At 45.8% G+C, this 25,000-nt stretch overlaps 2 protein-coding genes across 9 annotated transcripts in view; one reads left to right on the top strand and one right to left on the bottom strand.

Moving 5' to 3' along the window:
• Positions 1 to 21,525, top strand: part of LOC100120090 (atrial natriuretic peptide receptor 1) — an 85,109-nt gene extending 63,584 nt beyond the window's left edge. For 7 of the 8 annotated variants that reach the window (XM_031932042.1, XM_031932044.2, XM_031932043.1 and 4 more), the window contains 8 exons: positions 729 to 805; positions 875 to 966; positions 7,650 to 7,799; positions 9,305 to 9,497; positions 12,015 to 12,189; positions 14,104 to 14,202; positions 17,049 to 17,140; positions 18,252 to 21,525. In XM_031932042.1, coding sequence (XP_031787902.1) covers positions 729 to 805; positions 875 to 966; positions 7,650 to 7,799; positions 9,305 to 9,497; positions 12,015 to 12,189; positions 14,104 to 14,202; positions 17,049 to 17,140; positions 18,252 to 18,608 — 1,235 coding nt within the window. In that variant the 3' untranslated portion in view covers positions 18,609 to 21,525. Of the gene's footprint in view, positions 1 to 728; positions 806 to 874; positions 967 to 7,649; positions 7,800 to 9,304; positions 9,498 to 12,014; positions 12,190 to 12,257; positions 12,461 to 14,103; positions 14,203 to 17,048; positions 17,141 to 18,251 lie in introns of those variants that run through there. The other variant, XM_031932049.2, reaches the window with a different exon arrangement.
• Positions 21,526 to 21,628: 103 nt separating this feature from the next.
• SP67 (serine protease 67) lies at positions 21,629 to 24,764 on the bottom strand. The gene is made up of 8 exons (NM_001172614.1): positions 24,686 to 24,764; positions 23,862 to 23,968; positions 23,238 to 23,374; positions 23,033 to 23,133; positions 22,681 to 22,918; positions 22,346 to 22,590; positions 21,973 to 22,133; positions 21,629 to 21,887 (listed from the first exon to the last, which is right to left on the bottom strand). Exons 1-8 carry the CDS (start codon positions 24,762 to 24,764, stop codon positions 21,726 to 21,728), a joined length of 1,230 nt encoding a protein of 409 aa, NP_001166085.1. The 3' UTR covers positions 21,629 to 21,725.
• Positions 24,765 to 25,000: the final 236 nt, after the last annotated feature.

Genomic DNA, 25,000 nt, shown 5'->3' with positions numbered 1-25,000 from the left:
GTATAACATACAACTTAATTTCGAGAACGACGCGTATTCTCCGGTTTCTTCCCTGCGGACTTCGTTTGCGTGCTCCGAATCCATCTTGGGTCGGGGGAAAAAAGGGACGATTTTTCTCCGGCGGATGAATGAGAGTCGCGGAGCAATTTCAGGTTATAACGAGGTAAGAGCGCCCGCGGCGGTCTGAAATATACATCTTAGTTTCTGTAACTTTTGCCCGACAGTCGACACGCGTATATAAACTCACATTAGGCGAGTTTCCGCGCTCGCTCGTTGTCTATGGAAAGCACTCTCCTGTACGGCTTTAGTTGGTTTAAATATTAACGCGCGTTAAATTTTCGGTTACATTGTATCATGCGCATTTTCCTGCATCGAGTTTGTCTTATTCCAGAGAAATGTTATCAAAGCTCCGTAACTTTGAGGCGAGGCTCCTTTGTGAGCTTTTTTTCTGAAGCGACCTTGAGCTTTCAGAATTTGTGCGTGTCGAATATATTACGCTTTTTTCATCTCCCTGACTGGGGTTGTAGTTGTTTACGTCGACTGTGCATGTTATGTTTTTTCATTATAAATTCTCGCGTTGGGATTCCGCGTGAGCGAAGTGGATGAAAAGTTTTCCAGGGAAAAAACAAGATGAAAGCTTCAAAGTCTGCAATGAATTTGCAGTCTGCGAAGTGATTACAGCGAGTCATCTTAATGAGTTTTGAATGAATTTTTTTCTTCTGTTGCAGAGATCATAGAGGGAGTTCGAAGAGGCGGCGGATCCCCCTTAAGGCCTTTTCTAGATGAAACTTCTGTCGACGAAGAAGTAAGTTCATCAATTTCAACATCGCATAGTCTTCGGATAATTAACATTCCAATTTTCGCTTCTGCGCAGGTTGCATCGTTAATGGACCGATGTTGGGCCGAGGATCCTGCCGGTCGACCAGATTTTGCCGGGCTCAAAGAGATCGTTCGCAAAATCAACAAGTAAGTTTTCGTCCCCTCATATTACACGTTATACCATCCACTATACCTAGAGAGTTGACGAAATCAATATCTATTCGTGAAATCCGTGTCCGGCTAGTGTAGCATCGCTCTAAAGTCTCGAGCCTATAAAAAGCATCCCGAGCTATCAGAGTCAGTTTTTTTTTTCACTTGGTCGCTGACCCAGATTCGAACTTGTCGGTGCTCTGCTGCTCTCTAGAGTCATAAACCTCGCGCGCTGCAATATGTTGCTCTCGGGCGCGCTAGTCTCAATGATTTTTGGATTTTATTCATTTTTAAAGATCCGAATCTCCGCTGGCTGCAGTAAAAAGCCCGGGAGTCGGATATTTCACACGCGCGCCGAGGTTCTTTGATCTTCAAAAATGACGAGAAACGGAGATACAGGGTTTACTACTGGATTCGCGAAACGATATTACATCCCAGCCGTGTACAAAGCGAATTTCGTTTCGTTTGGACTGAGTTACACGATAAGAAAGATACTATCCCATTTCCGCGCCAAGAGGAGCAAAGGACAGAGCCAACCATCAAGCCATCAAAAACACTCAGAAAAACGAGCGAATCGTGGATTCACCTTGCTCACGACGGCGCAGCGCCAACGAAAATAAAGACTACGTATGTGTGGACGATGGGAGGCAACGTGTCCGGGAAAACATTGTGTCGCAAAGAAAAGTCCCCGGGGCGCGAGTGCGGCTACGTGGTCGAGTAGCTCTGCGTGACTGGGCCTCCGTGCCTCCGTCTTCCCTCCTGTACGGCTGCACATAGATACGAAGGGTTGAGAGGAAGAGAGGTGTCGACGGGTCAGTCACCTCTGATATTGGCATACTTCCCGAGTTTTGTATCGATCCAAGCTTCCACTGGCTGTCTCTCGACGCCGTGTCCTCTCGCGGCGAAACAATAATCCTTTTCTCGATGGAATATCGCGCGACTTTGTACCGTTTTCCAAGACAACGAGCCGCATAAAAAACTTGCGAAATGTCGGGCTGTAAAAAAAGTTGGAAATGAATCGCCTCGCATTCGTCTATAAAAGCTTACACGTATGCGTCATTGTAAACGTAGCCTTGCGCTTGACCAATGCTGGCTCGACAACCGCCAATGACACGCCTCATAATGCGTCGACCGCAAAAACTCGTCTGACTCGGCTTATACACACACAAGCTCTCTTTACGCCCGAGGAGTTTTAGGTGTCCATCCCGCGATATTGCGACGTGAGATCCCCGGAAAAAATTTCATTTCCACATTCTCGACTTCGCCGGTGTCGAAAAAGAAAGTCGGGGCACTTTGAAATCGACGTGTACACCGGAAAGCTCACGGGTAGTCCGATAAATAATTCAAGCTCGCAAGCGTATAAATAAAGGTGAATAAACGCGAAAAGATGCCACTAGCCTGATATATCCGATACATATACGTAACGAGCACACGAGAGACTACTTGCGGCCACGGAATTTCGGGGCTAAAGTTCAGCGCGTAAAATACGGCGCCCTCGAGATGAATTTTTCATCGGGCCGAGTTTGATACCGCAGCTGCAGTTTTAATGAGCAGCTATTACGGGCCTCGCAACACTTGAAGCGATTCTTCCGAGCGACTCTATGCGAATTCTGATGAAGTGACTCAAGTGCTGACTAGCGGAAAATATGCGCGCATTGTTAAGAAGCAATTAAGCTCGACTCGGTTAATTATGAACGAGCGGCCGCGTAATAGGTGCATTACCAAATTGAAGAATCGCATTAAGCAAATGGCCGAGCACATCTCCGCGAAGGAGTTATGAAAAGCTCGGTGCAGTACGCAAACTTTGAAATAACCGCGCGGAACTTTCGAACCCTCTTCGCGTCGTTTTTCCGAGTAAGCTTTCGTTAAGAGCTATGCGCGCTCTCAAACACTTGCTCGTGACTTTCTTATACGTATATAATTCGATATACGTGTCAAAGGACCATCCAGCAGATTGGACCGATCGCCGGGATGTAATTTAATTTAATGAGATCTTAAAGTCTGCCTTCGAAGTGTAAAGTCGACGATGAAACTCGAGTCCGAAGTTCCGAGCGATACTTAAGGGAATTTCGTCGGAGAGAAACTAATATTTGACGGGTTAACAGAACTCGGCGCTAGAGGGTCGCGAAGATTTCGCGGCTCTTTTGACTCGGAAAATAGTCACGGATTGTGTGCGTATGATAATTCTCGGTAAATATGTCGCGGGATTAAATGCTCCAGCGCTCGTGACGCAAATGTATTCACACGAATGAAATTCACGCGTATCAGGGCGATTATACGCGTAGCATTTTAATTTAATTAGTCACAACCGCGCGCAGAAATTACATCTCTCGTTATATGATACACCTTTTTCATTTATTCGCAATACACCAAATGCACTTGAACGTTCACTTTTACCGCTCGACGTTTCGCCTCCTTAGGCGCAGTTTCCAGGCCGCCGACTGTTTAACATTTTTCACCTACCGGGAGTGTATCGAGTTGTGAATTATTCATACATCGAGAAGTTTTTGTGTTACCGAGAACTAGCCCGTATATACGTCTGTGATTCGGTGAATTCATCAGCCAGGAGGGGAGTCGGCTCGTTCTTGCGGAACGACGAATTCGGTGCTGTGTGGGGGAGTAATATATAGGCTGACTGATGAAAAATAACTCGGTGTTATACCCTCGTCCTGTACATAGAAATACGTACGAGTGGAGTAAGAATATTAGAAAATATTATCTCTACGTCTCACGCGCGCGCGAGTCTTTACATGCAGGAAAGCTCTCTTTCCCTCGCGCGGGAAGAATAAAAGAACGAGAAATTCACGGCTTGATGCACTTTTATGACTGACAGGATGAATTGCCGCTATAACGTAGATAAAGATGAAATGTTTTTACTTCCTTCGTCGCGAGGAAAGCAGTTAATTAGAGATAAGCTACTGGTAGGGAGTTTAATAAAAGAGAGGCACCAAGTATATATGCACGAGTTTTATACACCGTTTAAAGAGATTAAAAGCAATCTCTTTCCGATCAGGGGTTTGTTTAAACTACGAGAAGCGCGGAAAGAATGTGTGCGCGAAGCAAGTCCGAGATATTAAAAGTCTGGATAAGGGAGAGAGAGAGAGAGAGGGAAGAAGTTCTTATATATCATCTCCACGGAGACCTCGTTCCGCCCCCCTCCAAGCTCGAATGCAAGCTAATATTTCCCCGAGCAAGAGTAACTTCCCTTATACTCTTCTCTCTCATTAAGAAAAATGTGTGCCTGCCTCTGGCTTTCACAGCCGCGCGCGTGTCTCGCACCTGTTAGCCGCGCACAAAGGGTGACTCTTAATTCCGCAAAAATCCGTGATTCCTTTTTTTCTCCGCCGAGAAACTGCATTTTTTGAGCCACTTGCAGCATCGCCGCTGTGATAGCGTCCTCCGCAATTTCAAACCGTCAGCTCGTGTGAGTGTATAACGTGTGCTACCTACTTTGCTCCACTTACGCGCTATAACCTCATTTCTCGTCGGCTTAGAATCGGTGCATATATACATCGGCCGCAATTATTATCGCGGCGGCACGCGAAAATGTCCCGAGATATCACGTGCTCGCAAGCTAGCTGCAATATTATTATAATGGCTCGAGAACCCGATGACTAGTTCTTTCCCCTCGTTGTTTGCGTGATATACACTCAATCGTCCCGCGATAAAGCAAATCTCTCGAAGGGTTGTATACCGTTGTATAAAAACATCGCCATTATCCGCGATTGGACTCTCTCGGTATGGATGTTACTGCTCTTCGGAAACTGATTCGAAAACTGCGATAGAGTCTAGTAAAAATTCATTACACGCTCGGCGCTTTATGAATATTGCCCCGAACAATCGCATAAATTTCTCCGTCGAAACGCGTCGGATTATACAACAGTGTATATAAGCTGCCGTATCATGGGCCGCATCGAAACGCGCAACGTTGAATAAATCCGCGCAAATAAGAACGGACAAAGCGCACAGCATCTCATCGCGCCGTTATACGTGCGCGCGCGGCAATAACAATAACCCGCGGTGCTGCATCTCCCGCAATACTAAACGTCGCGCGGGCGCCGGTATTAAAATACCTCATCGTTAAATTTACGAGTTTGTTTTGCGGATTTATCCCCGCAGCGCGCGATGCAGCTTTCTCACCGCATATATACATACGTATCGATTCATCCTCTGTTCTACGATGCGTATACGGTGCGTCGTATACAGGGGCCAACAACGTTGTGAGCCGGTATGACGTCGTTAAAGGCCTCCTCGGATCGGATTTTACACTCGGTTGCAAAAGATTCACGAGGCGACGCTCAGCCCACTTGGTAATACGTCACGCGTGTGCGTTCTAAAATACGTGATTCCAGGGTGCGAGAGAAGAGAGTAGAGTCGGTTGTAGCACGTAATTAAGAGCGCAATGCAGTCCGACGAGGGTTGGAAACTAATGCCGACGCGGAGACGTACGTGAATTCGCGCTCGCATCGAACTCCCGTCGATATTCGATTACTCGGAGGGATATGCGCAGTGGATTTTTAATGAGACTGTGGGTACCTGCGTTTCGCAAAATTCTGCAAAAATAATTCGTTCTATAAAGTCAAAGGCGTTTTATACAACAGAAGCCTTTGACTGCAGGAGGCAATTTACCGCATTCTCTTTGCGGGTGTAGGTCGAGCGAATTTCGATTTCCCTTCTCCTCGAGACCGGTGCGCATTTTCGTTCTTTTGTTCAAAGCTCATAGATCGCTGCGGTCACGTTTCCAGAATTAGCATAAAGCCGCTCTCCTGCAGTAGGTCATCGCGATCGGATTCTTTCCTCCAGTCGAAGGCATGAACACCGACGGAGTCCCTTTTAATCGAGGCGAACGAATGCCTCTAGCGTTTGTTTCGATGCAGCGCTCGTGCATTATAATGGCTTTATTTTTTGTCGGAAAAATTGACTTTTTTTATATTCCAGCGATATGCACCGGGAAATCTAAAAATGAGAAAATTATATAGTTCGAATAAACTTTCCTCGTAAACTCAATCTCTGCGTGCGGATTTGCATTGGAGATCGCGGAGTCCGATGAAAAAGTTGACCGACTAGTTGAGCGCGTATAATCTTGAGTCGAGACCGATAATCGTAAAGTTTCTCGATGCGAAAACTAACTCAGCGCGTACGAAACTCTGCGAATGATTTTTTCTCCGAAGTTGCTAATTCTCTTTTAATCACCGGGCTCATTTGTCATTTTTGTTTCGGACCGGTGATTAGAGTGCGCGGTCTTGTGGCGACGACAAGTCCATCGATCAATTTGCGAAAAATGTGTCCACCTAAAACTATGGCACTAAATACCAGAGTTTTGATGATAATCCCGAGCGCATTCCGGTCGATTAATTGATGCCATCGTCAACTGCCTATATAGTAGATGGATAACCGGTTGGTTCGATAAACGCCTCGATACACCGCGCGGTTTTATTTCGCATTACGTGTGTGGTTTTATTGGCCTATTCGTTGAGAAAGAGAGAGAGAGGGAAAATCACTTTCGAGGACATTATTTTCGGACGTAGTGTAGAATGCGGTATAGGTCAGCTGTTTTAATGTCCCAAATTGGCGATAACCCGGCGCCAAATACGCTGCAGAAAAATTTCGCTACTTTTTTTCCGTGAAAAGTCGAAAAAAATTCTTAATTAAAGGTGAGTGCACTCGAAGCTTTCCACGATACTCTTTGTAATCATGATGAGCATAAAGGAAGTAATCGTTAGACAGTTGAACTCAATTATACTAATGAAGAGTGTGCTACCTGGAAATATTCATCGCTGAACCTCTCGCGTTTTATTCCTTACGCGCCAACGCTCAAAAATTTTCAGGAATAATTATCCGACACAGAATTAATACCTCGTTTGCCGTTCGTTAATTGAGTGCGTATACGAGCGGTATTAATATTTTTTATAATTTATACTATACATATCCGAGTTTTATTCTTTCCTCGAGTCGTTATATTCTCGTGTAATACATCGGACTTTTTTCCTTCTCCGCGGAGAACATCCTTTATACTATTCTCCTCGGGCAAGATTAACGTTCTCTCATTCACATTGTGATCCAGAGCCAGTAATTTACGTGCGTGCATGCAGGCTCTTCCCTATCTGATATGTACATATTTTCAATTTAATTTTAAATCCACGTGGCGAGGCTAATAGAACGGATGCGAGCTTTTATACTGAGAATAAAAATTTTAATTTGCGTGCACCAGTTTTCAGGAAACAACAATGAAAATAAAACCTCTCCGCCGGTAGTATTTTTTAACGAAGGTCGACGAGTATAACAAGACGCTCGTAAAATGAGTTTTATGTTTACAGTATACATTTATTATTTTCTGCGTAGGAGTAAATAGAAGAAGTTTGGGAGTATGGTGTTATAAATCTATGTTATTTCTCGAGGTGTATTGGACAAAGTATAGCTTATATTAGGGATGTTTGTTTGGAAATTATCCTTAAACTCAATTTAAGATGTTGTACTAGAAGGATATAACAATAAATGAAACGAAGCTTTATAAATGATGAAATGAGCTATTCGGAAAATCCAATTTTCACCTCCAATGTGTCCAGTAGTAAAATCAGCTCTCGCGTCAGGCGCTAACACTCTCGCCGCGGCACAGTCACGATGATGCGGGATTAAAAATTCATAACAGCACTCAGGATTTCAATTAAAACTTTTTCCAGGGACAGCCGCATCAACAACCTGCTGGACAATCTGCTGTCGCGTATGGAGCACTACGCGGACAACTTGGAGAACCTCGTGGCCGAGCGCACGGCTGACTATCTCGAGGAGAAGCGAAAGTGCGAGGAGCTGCTCTATCAATTGTTGCCAAAGTGAGTTTCCTCTCCCGATAAAACGACTTCTGATGTCTTCTCTGCTGTCACTCTTATTAAGAAGCGGCCCCCGAGGAAATCTCACGGCTGTCCGCGATATTGATGATCGGTTTTGTCGCTTCACTGTGCACTTTTTTTCTCATCGCTGATGCAGAACTCAACGCGGAGCTTTGACTTTGTTAATTATTGTTGGTTTAAGCCCTCGGGCTGGAGTCGTTTGTTCTTCTCTCTCCGAAAACCGTCTAATTACGCGACAGCTTTAATTAGCGCGGATGTCTAGCGATGAGCGTAAAAACGCCCGTTTTACCATTTCGTAACGCGAACCTGCGTGTACTTTGACTCACTTTTCATCCCTCGAATTCAATGGCTAATTAAAAACAAACTTTGCGTTACGTTACGCGTGCCGTTTGTGAATTTTAATAACAATATTATCATGGTTATCATTCATCGTTTACCTTTGCGTGATAAGCGTCGCGGTTCTATTATATCGCACGCCGCGGAATTTTGTATCGCTAATTAAGCCCCGAGCAGCGCGTCAGCGACAAAGCTCTATCTCGAAAGCTAGTGTCTGGTATAGTCGCACGGTCGTGGAGAAAACTGATTCCTCGCTAAATGGTCGTCGGCAGTAGTAGTGCGCGACAACGTTGTTGCCAAATGGAGAACGTGCAATTACCGCTCACTGTTTTTAACGAGTCTACGAGCAACTCGAATTGCGTCTGTCTTTTCGGGCACGTGCGTCGTGTCCGATGTTTTTCGCGTCGCGGACTGTCGGCAGCGTATAATTGTAGCCTTGTTCCGCCTCGTTGCCGATGAAATGCGAGTTTGAGCATGCGGTTTTCGCGGAAACAGCAGTTGGTATCAAGCTTGAATTGGACGCGTGACGCCCGCGAGGAATTGGTACTTTTTTCGATTTAACTTTCCGATAGCTGTGAGTAACTTCTAAAGGGATAATCCCGTTTCGTCGCAGTAATCGGCGTCGATCAAAAGCTCTTCTGTCCTATTCTTCTCGCGCCGCGGTTTTTCTTAATTGTCCTCGATCCTCCTTCATTTTCCCTCCGACTCCCCTGAGTTTCTCTAGTTCGGAAAATTCAACGGCGTCGGCATCAAAGACATATTCACGAGACGTGCAGGGCGGACCGCGAGTGAATTAAAAATCCGATTGTCGAGCGCGCAGGAACGTTTAATTAAAGTGGTCTTTCTTACAATGCACACCGACTCACTGGCTTTTTACTCTCGTTTGCAAATTAAAAATCGAAGATAAATACGCGAACGAGCGATCGTTAAAGTTTTTGCTGTGATAAACGCGGGTCAGCTAATTTTCCGGGGCGCTCTCGATTAGCCTTTTTATCGCGCCCTCATCCGATCGAGAAACATAGCTTACAAAGAAGATAAGCTTCCGGGAAATTCTGTGAGATATATCGTGGGAGAAACGCGCTCTGCGAGCAAACGAGTAGGATCCTATACTTTGTCGCTCATTGTTCTCGGGCGTCTTTGTCTGTTCGCAGGTCTGTGGCATCGCAGCTGATCCTGGGCAGGAGCGTAATCGCCGAGACGTACGATCAGGTGACGATTTATTTCAGCGACATCGTCGGCTTTACGAGCCTCTCCGCCGAGAGCACACCCCTCCAGGTCGTCGATCTGCTCAACGATCTCTACACGTGCTTCGACTCGATCATTGAAAACTTCGACGTTTACAAGGTGAGTCGCGGAGGCTATTCTGTATTCATGCCATTTGGAGAATCTTTTTTCTTAATAAATTGGACGATTAAATCACGGGAGAAAGTCTCTCTTAAACGAGCTTTTTCTCTCTTTCCCTCGATTTAGCCGTGCATTATTTTCTTCCTGGAACACATATATTGCCTCGTGACCTACAACTCTCACCGCCGCTAAATAAGGATCTTTACTGCAATTTTAACAATCGCGCGAGTTCCAAAGAAAAATTCACTTTTGAATAACTCAGCGACTTTCGGATTAAAAAGCGGCGCAACAACGACGACAACAACAACAACAACGAGCCTGGCGCGCGAGTCAAAGAATCATGCGGCTCTATACGCGTTTCCGGGCTCGCTGCCAAGAATAATTTTCTCGCAACGCCGGAGAAGAAAGCACAGTGGCACAACAGGAGTGAGAGGAAACGAGGACGAGAATAAGCGGAAAAAAGCCACGAGTTTAGCGCCCTCGTCACGTGCGCTCACGGAGAAAAAAGTTCTCTCTCTCTCTCTCTCTCTCTCTCTCTCTCTCTCTCTCTCTCGGCGCGGCTTTGAGAGCTTAAATGTCTCACGTCTCGCAAATCACGAGAGTTTCTCGCGTAACGACCCCCACTAGCTCGCTCTTTTTATCTTCACCCCGTATGTGTGTGCTTGGGTGCGAAGGTACGAACGAATTGAAAGGGACGAGTCCCTTGGACACGAGCGAGGAAGAATGAAGACGACGCGCGAAATTGAGGACGAGAGTAAATGTAGCCCATACGTAGTTGCGCTGTTGCGTCAGGAGGTAAATGAATTCGCGCGTCACTGCGGCAGACTATGGTAATCGAATTCCGCTGCAATTAACTTGTTCCCTCTCTTTGTACGATACAGCCTTGAGAATATCCAGTGAGAGCTGTCGGCTCTTATCGAAGCTCCTGCGCGCGCTTTTTAACGCGATTGTCTCATCCAATTAGATTATTCAACGCCATCAGTGCGCACGAGTCAATCAACGCGCTAATACCTCGACGGAAAGCTCTCGCAACAAGTTGCCGCGCTCTCGCCTCATTCGCTGTTCGTCAAAGCGCATGAAGAACGAGATCGAGCCTGGTCCAAGCACACACGCGCAAATCCGCTTTATAATTCAAAGCCGCCCCTTCTAATTTCCAATTCAAAGCAGTTATCGTTCTCCGGCAATATCGGAGCAGCCGAATTCGGGGCACCGTGATCGTCGAAAGCTCTCCGCGGTTCCGGAGACTTTCGAGCGATCCATCGACTTGACTAATCCGCTGCCACACTCCGCCTGCGCCCGTCATAAAGTCGAAGCTGAATGGCCATTCAAAGCTCCTTATTCTCTCGTGCTATGTACCCTCTCACGGTGTGGCTATACAAGCATACGCGTCTCTAACCGGTCCTCGTCCTCATTGGCAATCCATTAGTACGATATTGCGGAGGTCGGCCTCTCCGGGCTCTGTAGGCCACTGCAGCTGCTGCTTTCGACGCACGACTACGTTCAATGCTTCTGATTGGATTTCGCGTTTGCCCGGATGTAATAAGCCAACGAGCAGAAAGACGGATGGGCAATTTTTTTTCTCGGTCCAGCTCTGTCCGACAGTCAGACGCTGAAAAAAAGCTCCTCTCCTGCGAGTGATGTACGAGCTTTTATTTAGTCGTTTCGCACACTTGCCGTACAAGGTAGACACGCCCGACGAATACTAATTTACTTGAACGAACACCATCGTGGCGAGGCGTCCCACTGCTCGTTTCGACTCTGCTCTAGCGTGTTTGATTGTTCGCCGCCGAGCAAACAGTGCCGCACTCCACTGCATACAGCGCGGCGTATTGCATCGGTGATTGCTCCGCGGGTCCATTCTCTCGCGCGTCAAATATGTAGGGGGTGTTGGGATAACGCTATATAGCGTGTATTCTCTGCAGCGCTGTTTTGAATTAATCCGCATACTCGCGCCTCGGGGCGAATGTAGGGCGAGTCGTTGTTTCTGGAATTGCTTGGCTATATACACGCTGAGACCTAATAGAGCTGTCAAGGATTTTCGCGCGTTTTTGTGGACGTGTGCTGCAGAGAATAGCGGAGGAAAACAGGGCCTTGCACCTCGATTTTTCGAGGAAAATAAGGGGCGCCGAGATCGATCGAGCTTTCGCTGGAGTAAATAGAAAAGACGGCGCCCAAGGCTGGAAATCGGAGTTTTCAGTTTTCGTAAGCACGTCGTCAGGATCCAATCGAGCCTTCAAGCGCACGCAGCCGTTAAACAGAAGTGGCCCTATTCAAAAAACAGCACGAAGTCAATTCAACGCCGCCGCATATTCTTGGGCTGAATAGGGGAGCCTACACGAGAAATATCTTCTCGACGCTGTAACTAATGCCTCTGTTGGACGGCTCATCTCCCCTTGTTCCTATATGGAATAGAGAGTGAAATCCTTGAGCAGAAGGAGGGTCGAGATTTTTCGAAGGGCTATCTCTCGTTTGATTTTTCAGTTTAACTATAACAAACGATCCGTTGTATGATTACAGGTGGAAACAATCGGCGACGCTTACATGGTGGTTTCGGGTCTGCCGGTGAGGAACGGCATGAACCACGCGAGGGAGATAGCCAGGATGAGCCTGGCCCTGAGGGACACGGTCATGACGTTCAGTATTCGCCACAGGCCTAACGAGCAGCTCAAGCTTCGAATTGGCATGCACAGTGGTAAGTCGACTCCATTATGCCATTATCTCCGTATAACCCCTCGGCTTTTCATATCTCTCATTAACCAGATGTTATCGACGATAATGACTCCACTTGAATGATTCAAGACGCGCGAAGGCCGAATTTCCCGCTGATCAATCTTCCGGAACACGCGTGCAAGAGATTTCTTACGAGATCCAATGAATCATTGAGCGTGCCATTACAATTATTCTACGTCTCAACTTCGGCGGGAATACGAACTCCATGAAGAATCTCGTCGAGTGAAGGAACTTGACCGTAGGGCATCCTCGCCGCGAACTTTTAATTTTTCCTTCTTTTACCGTATATATAACCCAGATGGGGATACAAAAAAAAAGAGAAATTCAATAGCACTACTTACACTTTTCTAATTACGTAAGAAAGTTTCGATGCTTTTTCCCCAAGTTTCCGTGTACCAGCTCTTTCAGGCTCTAAACAATAGCCCGTGTGATGAGAGAGCTTTTTTCTCGGGGGCTGATACAGAGAGAAAAACCCAGCCATTCTTCACTCGGCTGGATTATTTACCCCGACGAGTCTCGCATCGGTATAAGAAATACAGGCATGAACTTCTGGTAAACGAGTAGCCGAGATGCTCGAGATGATTCATTCGCTCTTTTCCCGCCAATAATAGTTCTCCGGAAGGAAAAAAAAAAACGCCGACTCGCTTTTTTTTTCTCTCCTCGTCAAGTCCATCCGTAACTTTCGAGCGTTTTCCTTGATAACTCTCTTCCTCCTAAAATCCTCCAGGAAGTGTACAGACGGACGAGGAGGGGAGTTTGGCTTGAAATATTACAAACTCGGCCCGGGCAGTTTGTCGCACTGCAGCAGCCGATTGATGGCATCCATCGTACGTGGCTCGTTAATCTTTTCGCCGACGGAATCGATTTTTCTCCGGGGAAACTTTTTTTCCTTCTCTCTTTTCGGGCTACTGTCTCGGTTATTTCGCGACTGTGAATCGCATATACGCGTTGCTTTGTTCCGTGAAATTACGGAGGGAAAATGAAAAAAGGCTGGTGAAACGGTGCGCAAACGGATTAATTAATTTTCAGTCGGTGGAAAAATTATTTTGCCCGTCGCTTCGAGTGTATAATGAGATTTTATTGTGCCGCTCGCTGTTTCTTTATTCAAAAGCCGGCTCTTTCTACGCCGGCGATGCAGCAGGCGTTTTTTTATGCACTTGAAGTAGTGGAGTAAGAAAGTTTTTCATTTATTTTCGCAACGTTCCGGACAGCGCTTGATCAAAGTCGAAAAATGCACTTTATTCAGAGTGGTTCCTTTCCGCGCGTACGAAAGCGCTTTAAAAATGATGCGCCGATCGACGTGAAGACTTCCCATATACTGGCTACTCGGGGAATGCTACATCAAAAAATTCGCGAGCGAGACGTGGGTGCAGTATATAAAACCCATCTAAAGCCGAATATCGTCGCTTCCAGAGGGAAACGTATTTTCTCAATAATTTCGCGCACGACTGCATTAATGAGCAGGAAAAATACAGGCGACCTCGTTCCGCGTCTAATAGCTTCATCAAACTTGTGCTGGGTTTATCGATGCGTCGAAATTTTCATGACGGGATATTGAATTTTACGCGCACCACAGGTTCGTGATATCGTAATGCGACGCGTGGTTTTGAAATTTTAATCCACGATGCGCATACCACCTGCGTAATCCCTCTCAGAATAAAGAAATACCGCAGAGATGGCGACGCGACTGTGTAAATATAGAGAGAAAAAAAACCCTCGAGCGTTCTTTCACTGACCTCCACTCAAACGCAACTCGACCGAGTTTCCAAACGCTTTCACTGAATGTTTGATGAAATGAGAAAAGCAGCCGCTGCTGGCTGTTCACCTATACACGCATTGTCCATCGCTAAATTATTAATCTGTCTGTGTGTTTCAGGTCCCTGCGTCGCGGGTGTAGTTGGCCTGAAGATGCCGAGGTACTGCCTGTTCGGCGACACGGTAAACACGGCTTCGAGGATGGAGAGCAACGGCGAAGGTAAGCGCGCGGCTCTTTGAAAATTTCATTCTTGTATGTGCGTGTATGTGTGCAGGACAGAAAGAGAACATACGAACAGCTCCCCCGAGGGGTTTGATGATGCGCCTCGGCGTGTTTGCGCCGGGAAAACAAACCCCGAAAAAGTGCGCGAACGAACTTGCGCAGGATGAGTTTTCTCCTTTATTCTTTTCCTCTATAAGCCGCACGGCTTTGAAGCTGGAGTTTGCGCTCCACAGTGTGAAAAGCTCGGGAAATCGCGAGGAAATGCCTTCGTGCTGCTGGTGCAAATTTTCTGGCTTTTAATGAGCTTTTAAAATATAAAAGCGGTAGAATGGTCAAGTCTGACGAGATGAGAATACGCTCATGTTCGTATTAGAGAAACGACGATCTAAATTCATAGAACGACGCAAATTATCATCCGCGTCGGCTCTTCGAAAATGCAAATTTTACTTCACCTACGATGTTCGTCAATTTCCCTCCGAAAATCAGCCCATCATCAACGATCGAAAAAGAAAAATCCTCAAACCAATCAAGTCCATCCCTGAAGCTGTGTCCGTCAATCGCAGCGTGAGCGAGGCTGACATCGGAAAATTATTTAGCGACGCGCATATACGTGTGCCCCGGATAGAACGAAATTATAACGCGAGTAGCTATTAGCTCCGCACACCTATGCCGCGGAAGCTCTGATTCAGCCTCTGCGCGCGTCATGCCAACGCGGCTAAAGAGTGTAATTTTCTCGTTAAACGCGCTCGCCGCGTGCGAGCATCGCTCTAATTGATATCGCCGCCCATCGAGGTTGCTGCTCCAATTACCTAGGCATTGAACCAAACTGTTTTTTTTTCGCATCGATCTCCTCTCGTCGCAATTCCAAAATCACGAAGCGAGAATGCCGCTCGCGGATATGAGAGGAGGTGCAGAATCTGCAGTCTTGGAGGAGAAAAAAAATCTCGGAGTGACTGAAGCTAAATAGGTCGAGTCAGACGAAAGCCGTGTATGCGTGCGCAGCAGAGCTGAAACTACCTACTAGTATCCGCTTTCACTTGAGGCACTGCTACGAGACGACGGCGACGACGATGACGACAACGACTTTCCGGCGCGCGCTTTTAGTCCGGCCGGGAGAAGAAAGGGAATTATTGGAAGCGCTCGGGAGGAAGAAGAGAAGGGCTTCTCTTTTTTTTGGGCGGCTGAGTGGCTGGGTAATTTCGCGCGAAGTAGGCTTTCTTGCGGAATATCTCTCGCTCGTTATTTTTCGCGCGGGTTAAATATTCTGACGAGCGTGGCTAATGACTAATCTGAAAACTAAAACTCGCTGTTTGTTACAATGCCGCTACGCAGATGTCACGGATTTTCTTTTCAATGCTCGAAAAAACGAGCTTTTTCCACACAGAATACCCGGTGTAAAGGGCGTTTCTACCGCGTAGAATCGAATCAGCTGCGGTATAGAATTTGGCGCAGCACAAAAAGCACCGCGTAACTCGTTTCCCGTATTTTTTTTTCTTTCCCCGCCGCAAACAGAAGCGTCACAGTGAGGTCCAACCGAACGAAATAACAACCTCTTCGTTGACCTTGAACCGCCAACCGCGAACGAATAGCTTTTCCCTCTCGGTCTTTTTTTCATTTTCCCACCAGTCGATACGGGAGCCACAGGTTCTCTCTTGTTTGAAGATACAGTTTGATCTTTAACGCGTAGGCGACACTTTGACCAAGTTTTCGGCCGACGGCAAGTTTTTGACGTCAAGTGTTTTTCGCTGCTCTCTTTCGCACTCCTTGATTAATGGGTCGCGTAAGTAACTTTTGTCAGCTGGCTGCTTTCGCCTGTCGCGACGCGCAGCACCCTCGACTTGTTCTATTTAACGATACGCGTGAGAGTTTCGTATACTTTATCATCCTTAGAGCTTTTTTTCCAGGGATTTTAATGAGTGGACGGCAACTTTCTCGATCGATGATCTTATTGTAAGGAGAAATTTGGCTCGTCAGATCGTTCGCACCACTGCGGAAAAGTATCCAGAAGCCTGCTCGTAACGGGAATGGAATAAATCGTAAAAAAGTAACAGCCGGAAAAAAGGAAAACAATCACGAGTCTCACCCTGCAGCGTCTGTAAACGAAAAAAAACGTCTCTCTCTCTCTCTCTCTCTCTCTCTCTCTCTCTCTCTCTCTCTCGGGCAGTGTTATTTAAGACGCGAACCCTGTGAGCCTCGTGCGTGGGTGAGATTGCCATCTGCTGCGATCGATTTCTTCCCGACTGTTGCTGCTTAGCCGGGAGGAAAATGAAAGTCGGGCGGAAAACTCGCGCTGCGAGGGGATATCAAAGCGGCAAACAACCGAAGTTTCGAACCGTGGGTGGTAGGTGATATTTTCTTTTTCGTCAGAGTTTTAAAAGAAAATATGCCCGAGTTTTTTCTCGCTTGCTTTATTTACGTCACGTGCACACCAAGCAGGGCGATGATTTATCGCGAAGTGCCGTATCTATGATTGAGAGAGGGAGAAAAACTTGTCTACGCGCGCATGAAAAATTCGCGCGGCTTTCTCCTCCGACGAGTGAAGAGAAGTTTTGGCAAATTGAATCAGTACATAGGGTCCGAAGTTGGATGGTGCATAAAGTGCAGGACTGCGTGTCGCGCGCATCTCTCTACGCGTTACGAATTAATCGTGGCAGTTGGAGAAAGTGCATTATGCTATAGCAGCTGTCTCTCGGAGTTTCTGATGCTTTTTCGAGGGGAACACGTGGGTTTCGCCATTGCGGTTTCTCATGACAAAGTTGTCGATTGCGCAGACTAGTTACGTGAGCGTATGCGAGTGTTTCCCACTTACATAATAAAGTTTGTTCGCTTGTTTTTTTTCCCAGCTTTGAAGATACACGTGAGCCCGAAAACGAAGGAGATCCTGGACACCTTCGGGACATTCGATCTGCTCTGTCGGGGGGAGGTGACGCTCAAGGTAAGCTCTTTCAATCAGTACAGTCACATATAAACGTCAAAAGGAAACGAATCGACCGCCGCAAATCCCATCGAAATTATCGCGGTTATTTTTCGAGGCGTGAAATTTCGCGAGCTTTCGCGCTTTGCGTGTCGTCTGCACATGACGCGCATGGATGGGCCGATAATAACACCAGCTTGGCGCATCGTCACGTTCGCCGCGCAGTATTTCGGTTAATTTCAGCTTTAGGGGGTGTATGGAGTGAGGCTCGAGTGACAAATTGTCGATATGAATTTTCAATGCTTCGATGCATGCGCGCGTTCATATCGACGGGAGCTTTCAAGCTTGTCAACGGGCTTCTGACGACTTCGGCGAATGAGCTTTCCGGAATAATGGAGAGAGTTTTTCGCGGTCGGTTTAAAATCGCGATGCACGAGTAGCTGGCTGTGTTTTGGTTCGCGTTCAAAGCTCCCTCTTATTACGCTGGCCTTAATCGAGAAAACAATCGCGTTTTCCGCCATCTCACGTTTGTCTCTCTCTCTCTCTCTCTCTCTCTCTCTCTCTCTCTCTCTCTCTCTCTCTCTCTCTCTCTCTCTCTCTCTCTCTCTCTCTCTCTCTCTCTCTCTCGTGCTCTCGATTTTCTCCTCGTAATTTTTCAAAGTCCTTTTCGCCGAAAGCTCTATTATACCGACGGTATCTCGAGAAAGTAATAATTGCCGAGATAGCGGACTCTGAGCAATTTCGAAAACTTTTTCTTACCTCGCTATCAAGATTTTCCCGAACTCTTGGCATTTCGCAGCCGTCTTCGTCGCGAAGCAGTTGCGATCCTGCTCGTCTTGGCGTGTCAGAAGCTTTTAAAAGTCTCACGGTTCGTTGTTGCGAAATTTAATTCCGAAAATGGGTCAGATTAACGTGAAAGTTGCAGAGTCAAGTTACTTAAGAGAGCAAATCAAATGCTCGCGAAAATCCAATTCGTTACACGAGATTAAAACTTTACTGTACATATTTTTTGCTTATCATCTGCTCTTTAGATCAATCGTTTTCGTATAAGAATTCTATAGCCCTTTATCAAAAAAGAATAAAAACTCTCGAATCACTCCTCGACTATTCTCTGTCCCTCCCAAAAAAACAGGGCAAAGGCAAGATGACGACGTACTGGCTGATAGGCGAGAAGCCTCTGCCTCAGTTAGAGAACAACAACGTCCAACAGGTTCGCACGACCGTGATGAGCAACAACCAAATCCCGGCTATCTCGACGCCGCGACACTCCATCTACGGCCAACAGCAGCAATCGGCTCAGACTCAGACGAGCCTCGTGACCGGCAACGGCGCACCACCGGCTCTCTCGCCGTCTCATCACCGCAGCAACAACACCGGCAGCAACTCTACTCAACAGCAACAGCAGGTGAACAGCGAGAGTCTGCCCAACCACAACGTGGAGAGTGGCGCGAATGCGCCTCTCCTGCTGCCCGTAGGTTCCGTACCCTGAGGCGAGTCGTCTAGCTGGAGATCGGTTTCCACGAGCAATTCCGCCGAGAGATGAGCTGATTGATCGCGGCTCCTCGGTTTCGTATACTGCTGCTGCTGACGCGCATTTTGACAAGTTTGTTCTTCTAATCTGTCTCGTATAGGCCGGACCGCGTCGTCGTCCTCGTCGTCTTCGATGTGTGTGAGTGTGAGTGTTGTTGGCTGCATAAAGATGACTGATGTGTTGTGAGATGACTGAGCGGCTGGAAAGGATTGGGCAATGCCAGGAATTCACGAGGTGCTGTGCGTATACGTGACTATTTCGTACTTGCTTTAATTTATTTGAAAGATAATCCATAGCTTATAATATTTATTGAAACGATATCGCACGAGTGTATTATCTATTACTTATATGCATTTTGTTGAATTAGGAATTGACATTGCATTTAGCTCGCCGTAGATCGTATCGCTCGATAGTTATGCAGTGACAGATAAAATTTCGAGCATCGGCAGATCATTGACTTTACCAGACGATTTTTTACTCGAGCGCGCGTTTAATCGCACGCGTACATTATACATGCGCAAAGTATAAAAATAGGAGGGAGCGGGGAATTTACGAGGAGTCGCTGCATATAATATACGAGCCATACTGTCGCGGTGTAAAGTTTTTAAGTAGTTCGCGCGCTGAAACTCTCAAGTGAAACTTTAATATTATACTGTATTTGTTGAGATATTAGAGCGTTGTATTATTCGAGTTGACTGTCGTCTCGCGCGGAAAGCTCAATGCGCGAGGGGCAGAGGTTTGAGGTTTCGATAAGCAATAATTGAAAAAGAAGATATTAATTATGTATAATGTTCACGCTGAATACTCGAGTCTTTTTCTTGGCATTGCAAAGTCTTTTCCACAGCAGCTACTCAATATTATACGAAATCCAATTTCGATGTTTTTGCATGCAAATTTTTCAGAGCCAAAACGGAAGTGATAAGAATTAACTAAATGGAATAATCATACATGTATTATTGAGGTAAATATCATCATTTTAAACTATGAAGCGGTGATAATTGTCGACGTCAGTTAGTCGACGAAGAGTTTTAACGAACGAATACCAGTTGACACTGATTATTACCGATTTGTTATATTGTTCTGAAGAATATCGATTGTTAATATATAGCATTCTTTTCAAGCAAGGAGACCTATGAAGAGTAAATTGAATTTAAATATTATATAATGCAAGCTGTATGGGAATGAAATCAAAAGCACCATCCGTTTAAGTGGACCACGATGATATGATGTCTATAATGAATTCTCAATTTGTGATTAAAGAGCCGTTTATCATCGGACGACGAATCAATCGAGCGGTAGTACAAAATCTGAAAGTCTATGAACACAATGTTTAGGGCAGAGTTTAAAGAGAGTGTAGAAGTCGCTCGCACAACTTTTCTTTCGCCATCGCTCGACTCTGAAAAAACGAAGGGGCGGTGATTATCGCGGGAAGGAGTCAAAGAAACGTCGAGCAGAAGTCACCGGGCTCTTGCACCTTTTATTCTTCATAACTTTGAAAAATAAAACGGCTAAAGCGAAATATGACGCATCGCTACAGGGCTTTGCAGCTGCAAAATAGTAGTAATAAAACGTCGGATCGCGCAACTTTTACCTCGAAACTCAGCGCAGAGAGAACGACGCAGAAAAGGAAGAGACTCACAAGCGCGCGCTGGCACAGTATTAAAGTAGAAAAATTCAACTTTCTTTCGGATGTTTAGACGCGAGAGCGTGCGCACGTGCGGTGCTTCCTTTTTTTTGTATATCAGCTTCTTTACCCGCAGTAGCATCAGAGAGCTCGACTTTTACCGTTACACATAGCCGCGTTGGCGTAATTTTTCAAACCGTTATGCTATACTCGAACGATAGTATTATTACGCGACGTTATACAGAGCCGATATAGTTCGCTCGGCTATAACTATACCGATCCCGTTTTCTTATCGCCGCGCTTGTTCTTCTTCTGTCATTCGCGATATCGCGAGAGTTCGTTTTCAGCCTAGATTGGGTGATCGCACACCGAGCGATTTTTTCGATATTCTGTGTTTCGTGCTCGAATGGGTGCTGCGGAGTCGCATAAAATGTAAAAAGGTATCGGATCCGTTGCGTGTGTTATTCTCGATTTCCGTATTCGAAGATTCGATTCCGTATTCGCGTTATGTAGAGCTAAGATTTTACCTATCTCGTAACGAAGAATCACATACAACGTAAAAACACATACGACTCGTTGGCTGCGCGGTATGATGAGAAGGAAGAGATAAAATTTATAGAATCGATGTATAGACTATTGCTATAGATAAGAAATATTAAGACGCGGAGGCTGGGCCTTCATCGCGGAGTATATAATTAAGTAATCCTGTCCTTTCCTTAATTCTCGGCGTTATTTCCTTTCATTTTTTTCATTTCTTCTACTCGAGATACAACAAGAACAGAAATAAAAATAATGCCAGTACTATAATAAACGCATAGTGTGTGACGAATGCGAAAGTGATAAAATATCGTTGTACGAAGGAATGCGAGTGTGACGTATGTTGCGCGAATGATACTTACATGCGAGTGAGTTATTACGCGATCGACGAGCACACGTGAGAGAGTATATAGCGCAACGATTGACCTGAGAGATATGTTATACATACATAATACGTAGCTTCGCGACGAAAAAAAACTCTTTGTCTGTATAGAGTTGCAAGCGAAGAACAAAAAATACTGGATGATGATAAAGAAGAAAGCTCTAAGTATATAAGGTTTAAGTGTAATTATTGTCGTATACGTGCGGGCGTTCGAGCGTATGAAAATGCGCGGTGAGATATAAAAATGCTCTCAAATGACGGAGAATCGAGGAGGAATGGGAGAAAAGAGGTGTAAGCCTATCGATATTACGGAAATAAAGTTCCATCGTTTTCGAAAAAAAGTCTACCTACTTGTGTGTGTAACCTTCGATCTGAGATTTTAAGAGGATTCAAATTACGTAAATATGCATACACCTGCATTCGGTACATTATTTTCATTTCATATATATTTTTTTTATTTAGTTTAACGTCGTTGAATTTTTTTGTTTTCAAGGCATGCATGTGATAAAAAAAAACATTATCTAGGAGCAACTTAGAAGATAGTGTTGGCGAAGATCCAGTCGAGGTAAGCGTTTACCCGAGTGTAGATGCCAGGCTTGTCGGGGTTACCACAGCCGATTCCCCAGGACACGATACCGATGTTCACCCAGCGACCGTTGCCCAGCTGATGCATCAGTGGACCACCGGAGTCTCCCTGCGCAGATTCAGTTAGTTTTTTTCTTTTTTTCTTTTTTTTCGATCAAATTTTATTTTTGCAATGAATTTTGCCATAAACCTACCTGACAGGCGTCGCCGTTGCCAGCGTAATCACCGGCGCAGATGTTCTTTGCGGTAATTTCCTGAGTAAATTTAGTAACGCACTTCTCTTGCGGCCAAACGGGCACGGTCACTTCTTTGAGGATCCAGCTGGGAGTGCCGCCGTACGCCATCGTGCCCCATCCTGAAATTGGCAATCTTCAATGTAAACACAGAAACGTAGGTACACTATTTTTCTAGCCCACGTTTTTTATCGGATGAATTTCGAACGCTAATTCTCGATCTGAGTCCGGAAAGCCACTCGAGATAAATCCATTAAAAATACAGAGCGACGTGGGCTTATATTATGAAGGAAAGTTGAGTCGCAAACAGAGAACGGGAAAAATTTAATCTCACCGATAACGGTGGCCTGTTTGTTCTCAAATACGGCGCCTACGGGCGGCAAACAGACCGGCCAGATGTAGGTGTTGAAAATCGTGGGCCGGTGGATCTTGAGGATGGCGATATCGTTCTTGTACGTCGTCGCCACGTAGCTGTTGTGGATGCGGATCTCGACGACCTTGAAGTCCAGCGCGCGGGTCTCGTTCGGGAAGCGCAGATCGTATTCGCCCAGTCGTATCGTCAGATCTCTAGGCTTCAATCTGTTCAGGAAAATCTCGTATAATTTCTTCTTCCGATTTCAAATTTAAATATGTGTGTATCGAGTTTCGAGTATACAGAGACACACTCACTTGTAAACGCAGTGGGCCGCGGTGAGAATATGCCGATCCGTGATGAGAACACCGCCGCAGTACTGCTCGCTTTCGCGGAGGATCGTGGCGATCCAGGGCCACTCGCGAGAGCTGGTAGGTCGGCCACCGGTCACCCGGCCCTGGTCTCTCGTGCTAAGGCCACAGCCTCGAGATGCTCGGCCGCCTCGGTCGCCCGCGTTCTCGTCGTCCGGCATGACCATCGCGTCGTCGCCTTCGGCTAATGAATACGGTTTATTTTTCATTTAAATTCATCATTATTACGCGATACGGGAAAAAAGTAGAGATTCTCGAGAGTGATTAAGTTGAAAAAAGAATTCGGGTTTCTCCTCACTTGCGACAGCCGGTAGAGATCCAGCGAGGCCGCCAACGGGCATGGCGCTGTTCTGGCTAGAGCCGGCCGACATGTCGTCCGGACAGCAGAACCCTATGAATCTATTTGACACAGAGAGAGAGGCGTTATTATATTAAATTTGAACATTTTTCGTTACGATAAATAAAAGGCGCGCCCGACAGGGCATATTAAAGTTAACACGTACTCTTTCTCGATCACGCACATATATTCCATCATGCGGGGCAAATTCGAGCGGAAAACTTCATCCCCGCAGCTGGACAGGTGCCTGCAGTGTCCGGGCTTGCTACCCGGTGCTATGCATGCCTGGTACGCTTTGCTCGGCTGTACACAGAATAAAAGTTTCCATTTGTTTATTCTCGTCGGACGCTGCTGCTTGTATACACACGAAGCGAGTGAAAATGTCTCTACGCGATACGTGACAACGGAATTCCGTTTTTGGGGGAAAAAGTTTGTTCGTTGCGTGCGAGTTTAGCCTTGAGTTTCTCGTGTAACGTATTTTTGTTCACTCTCACTGCGAATATTTGGATGGACGTGTTCGAAGGAGATATTATAATATGGTATAGATTTTAATTGATATGCCGAGTGTTTTCGTGAATCTGTGGAGATAAAAATCGCGCTAGACTTAACGAGCTATGAGAGAACCTGTTTCGGCGCAGCTTCTTCACGAGACTCGCTCGTATATTTTTTTTTTCAAAAGTTAATATCATATCCTATACTTTCGAGTAGACGTGATAATCATTCTGTTCGTTCTTGAGGGATTATTACAAACTTTTTCAAAAAATATAAAATTCTGAGTGGGTCAGCTCACCGCTTGCACGGGTTTTCCCGGGACACCAGCGACGAGACGCTTGTTTCGGATATGGGAGGATGCGGTTTCGGACGGCTTCGGACGAACCCATGAGGCAGTTCGCGAATCTGTAAGAACGAGATAAGGCGTTAGTGTATAATGAGGAAAAAACAACGCTGCTCTGTTAACGCAGCCTTTCAAACTACGTTGGATAGAACAGATAGAGACACAGATAGAGAGAGAGAGATAAAAGCTTATCGCTGGGCGGTAGGCGAACGCTTCCTTTCTTTTTTTCATAAGAGATAATCGTATAGGAATTCACATTTTCTAAATTGTAGTTTTCGTTAAGAACATAAAGTAAACGCCTGTTGAAAGTTTGCTATTACTAGCAACTAGCAACTACTATGTTCTAGCATTTTCGCAACTTTGAAAACATACGGGCGTTGTCGAAACCTCGATTTACATATCGCTTTTCCAGACTTCCACAGCAATAACAACCAGTTTGATTATAAACTCTCGGAAACCCTCTTGAATAATTAAGCATGAATATTGTGATAGCAGAAGTTCGTTAAAAATTACAACTTTCTTAATTAGCTGTTATCCAAACTCGCTATTAATTGGCTGTTTTCAACACGAATTTATCTAACGATTTTTCAGCCAAATTTACGGCGCGATTAATACATCCCATAAAGCACCCTCTCGCGATAATTAAGCGGCGTTAGTCGCTTTAATTAATTATAAATAGCATCAGCGAGCAATTTATAAAGCAAGCCTACTCCGTAAATTACACCTTCGCCAAACATCTGCTCTCAAATTAAGCGAAAAGCCCAATATAATGTACTCACTCGTAGTTCGGTCAGCCTCCGCGAAAACGCTCAACGCCAGGACGACGAGCAACAGCTTCCCCGTCGTCGTCATCGTCATCTTCGAAAGCACTTGGTCCTCCACGTTTAGTCCCCACTATCGCACTGAACCTGTTTGCTGCTCGGCAGAGGAGACGAGACTAGACTAGACTACCATACGCCAGCGCTATATATGACATACATCACTAAAAATACGGGAGAGGAAGGATACAGAGTCTTGAGCGCCTGTCGCGATGCCTCGAGGCCTGGCGTCGGCGACTGTCTGGTTGCCGTAACTTCAGGGGCCGCATCGCGTAT

The sequence above is a fragment of the Nasonia vitripennis genome, chromosome 5 (assembly GCF_009193385.2).
Source record: "Nasonia vitripennis strain AsymCx chromosome 5, Nvit_psr_1.1, whole genome shotgun sequence".
Taxonomy (NCBI): Eukaryota; Metazoa; Arthropoda; class Insecta; order Hymenoptera; family Pteromalidae; genus Nasonia; species Nasonia vitripennis.
This window is presented reverse-complemented; position numbering and strand designations above follow the sequence as displayed.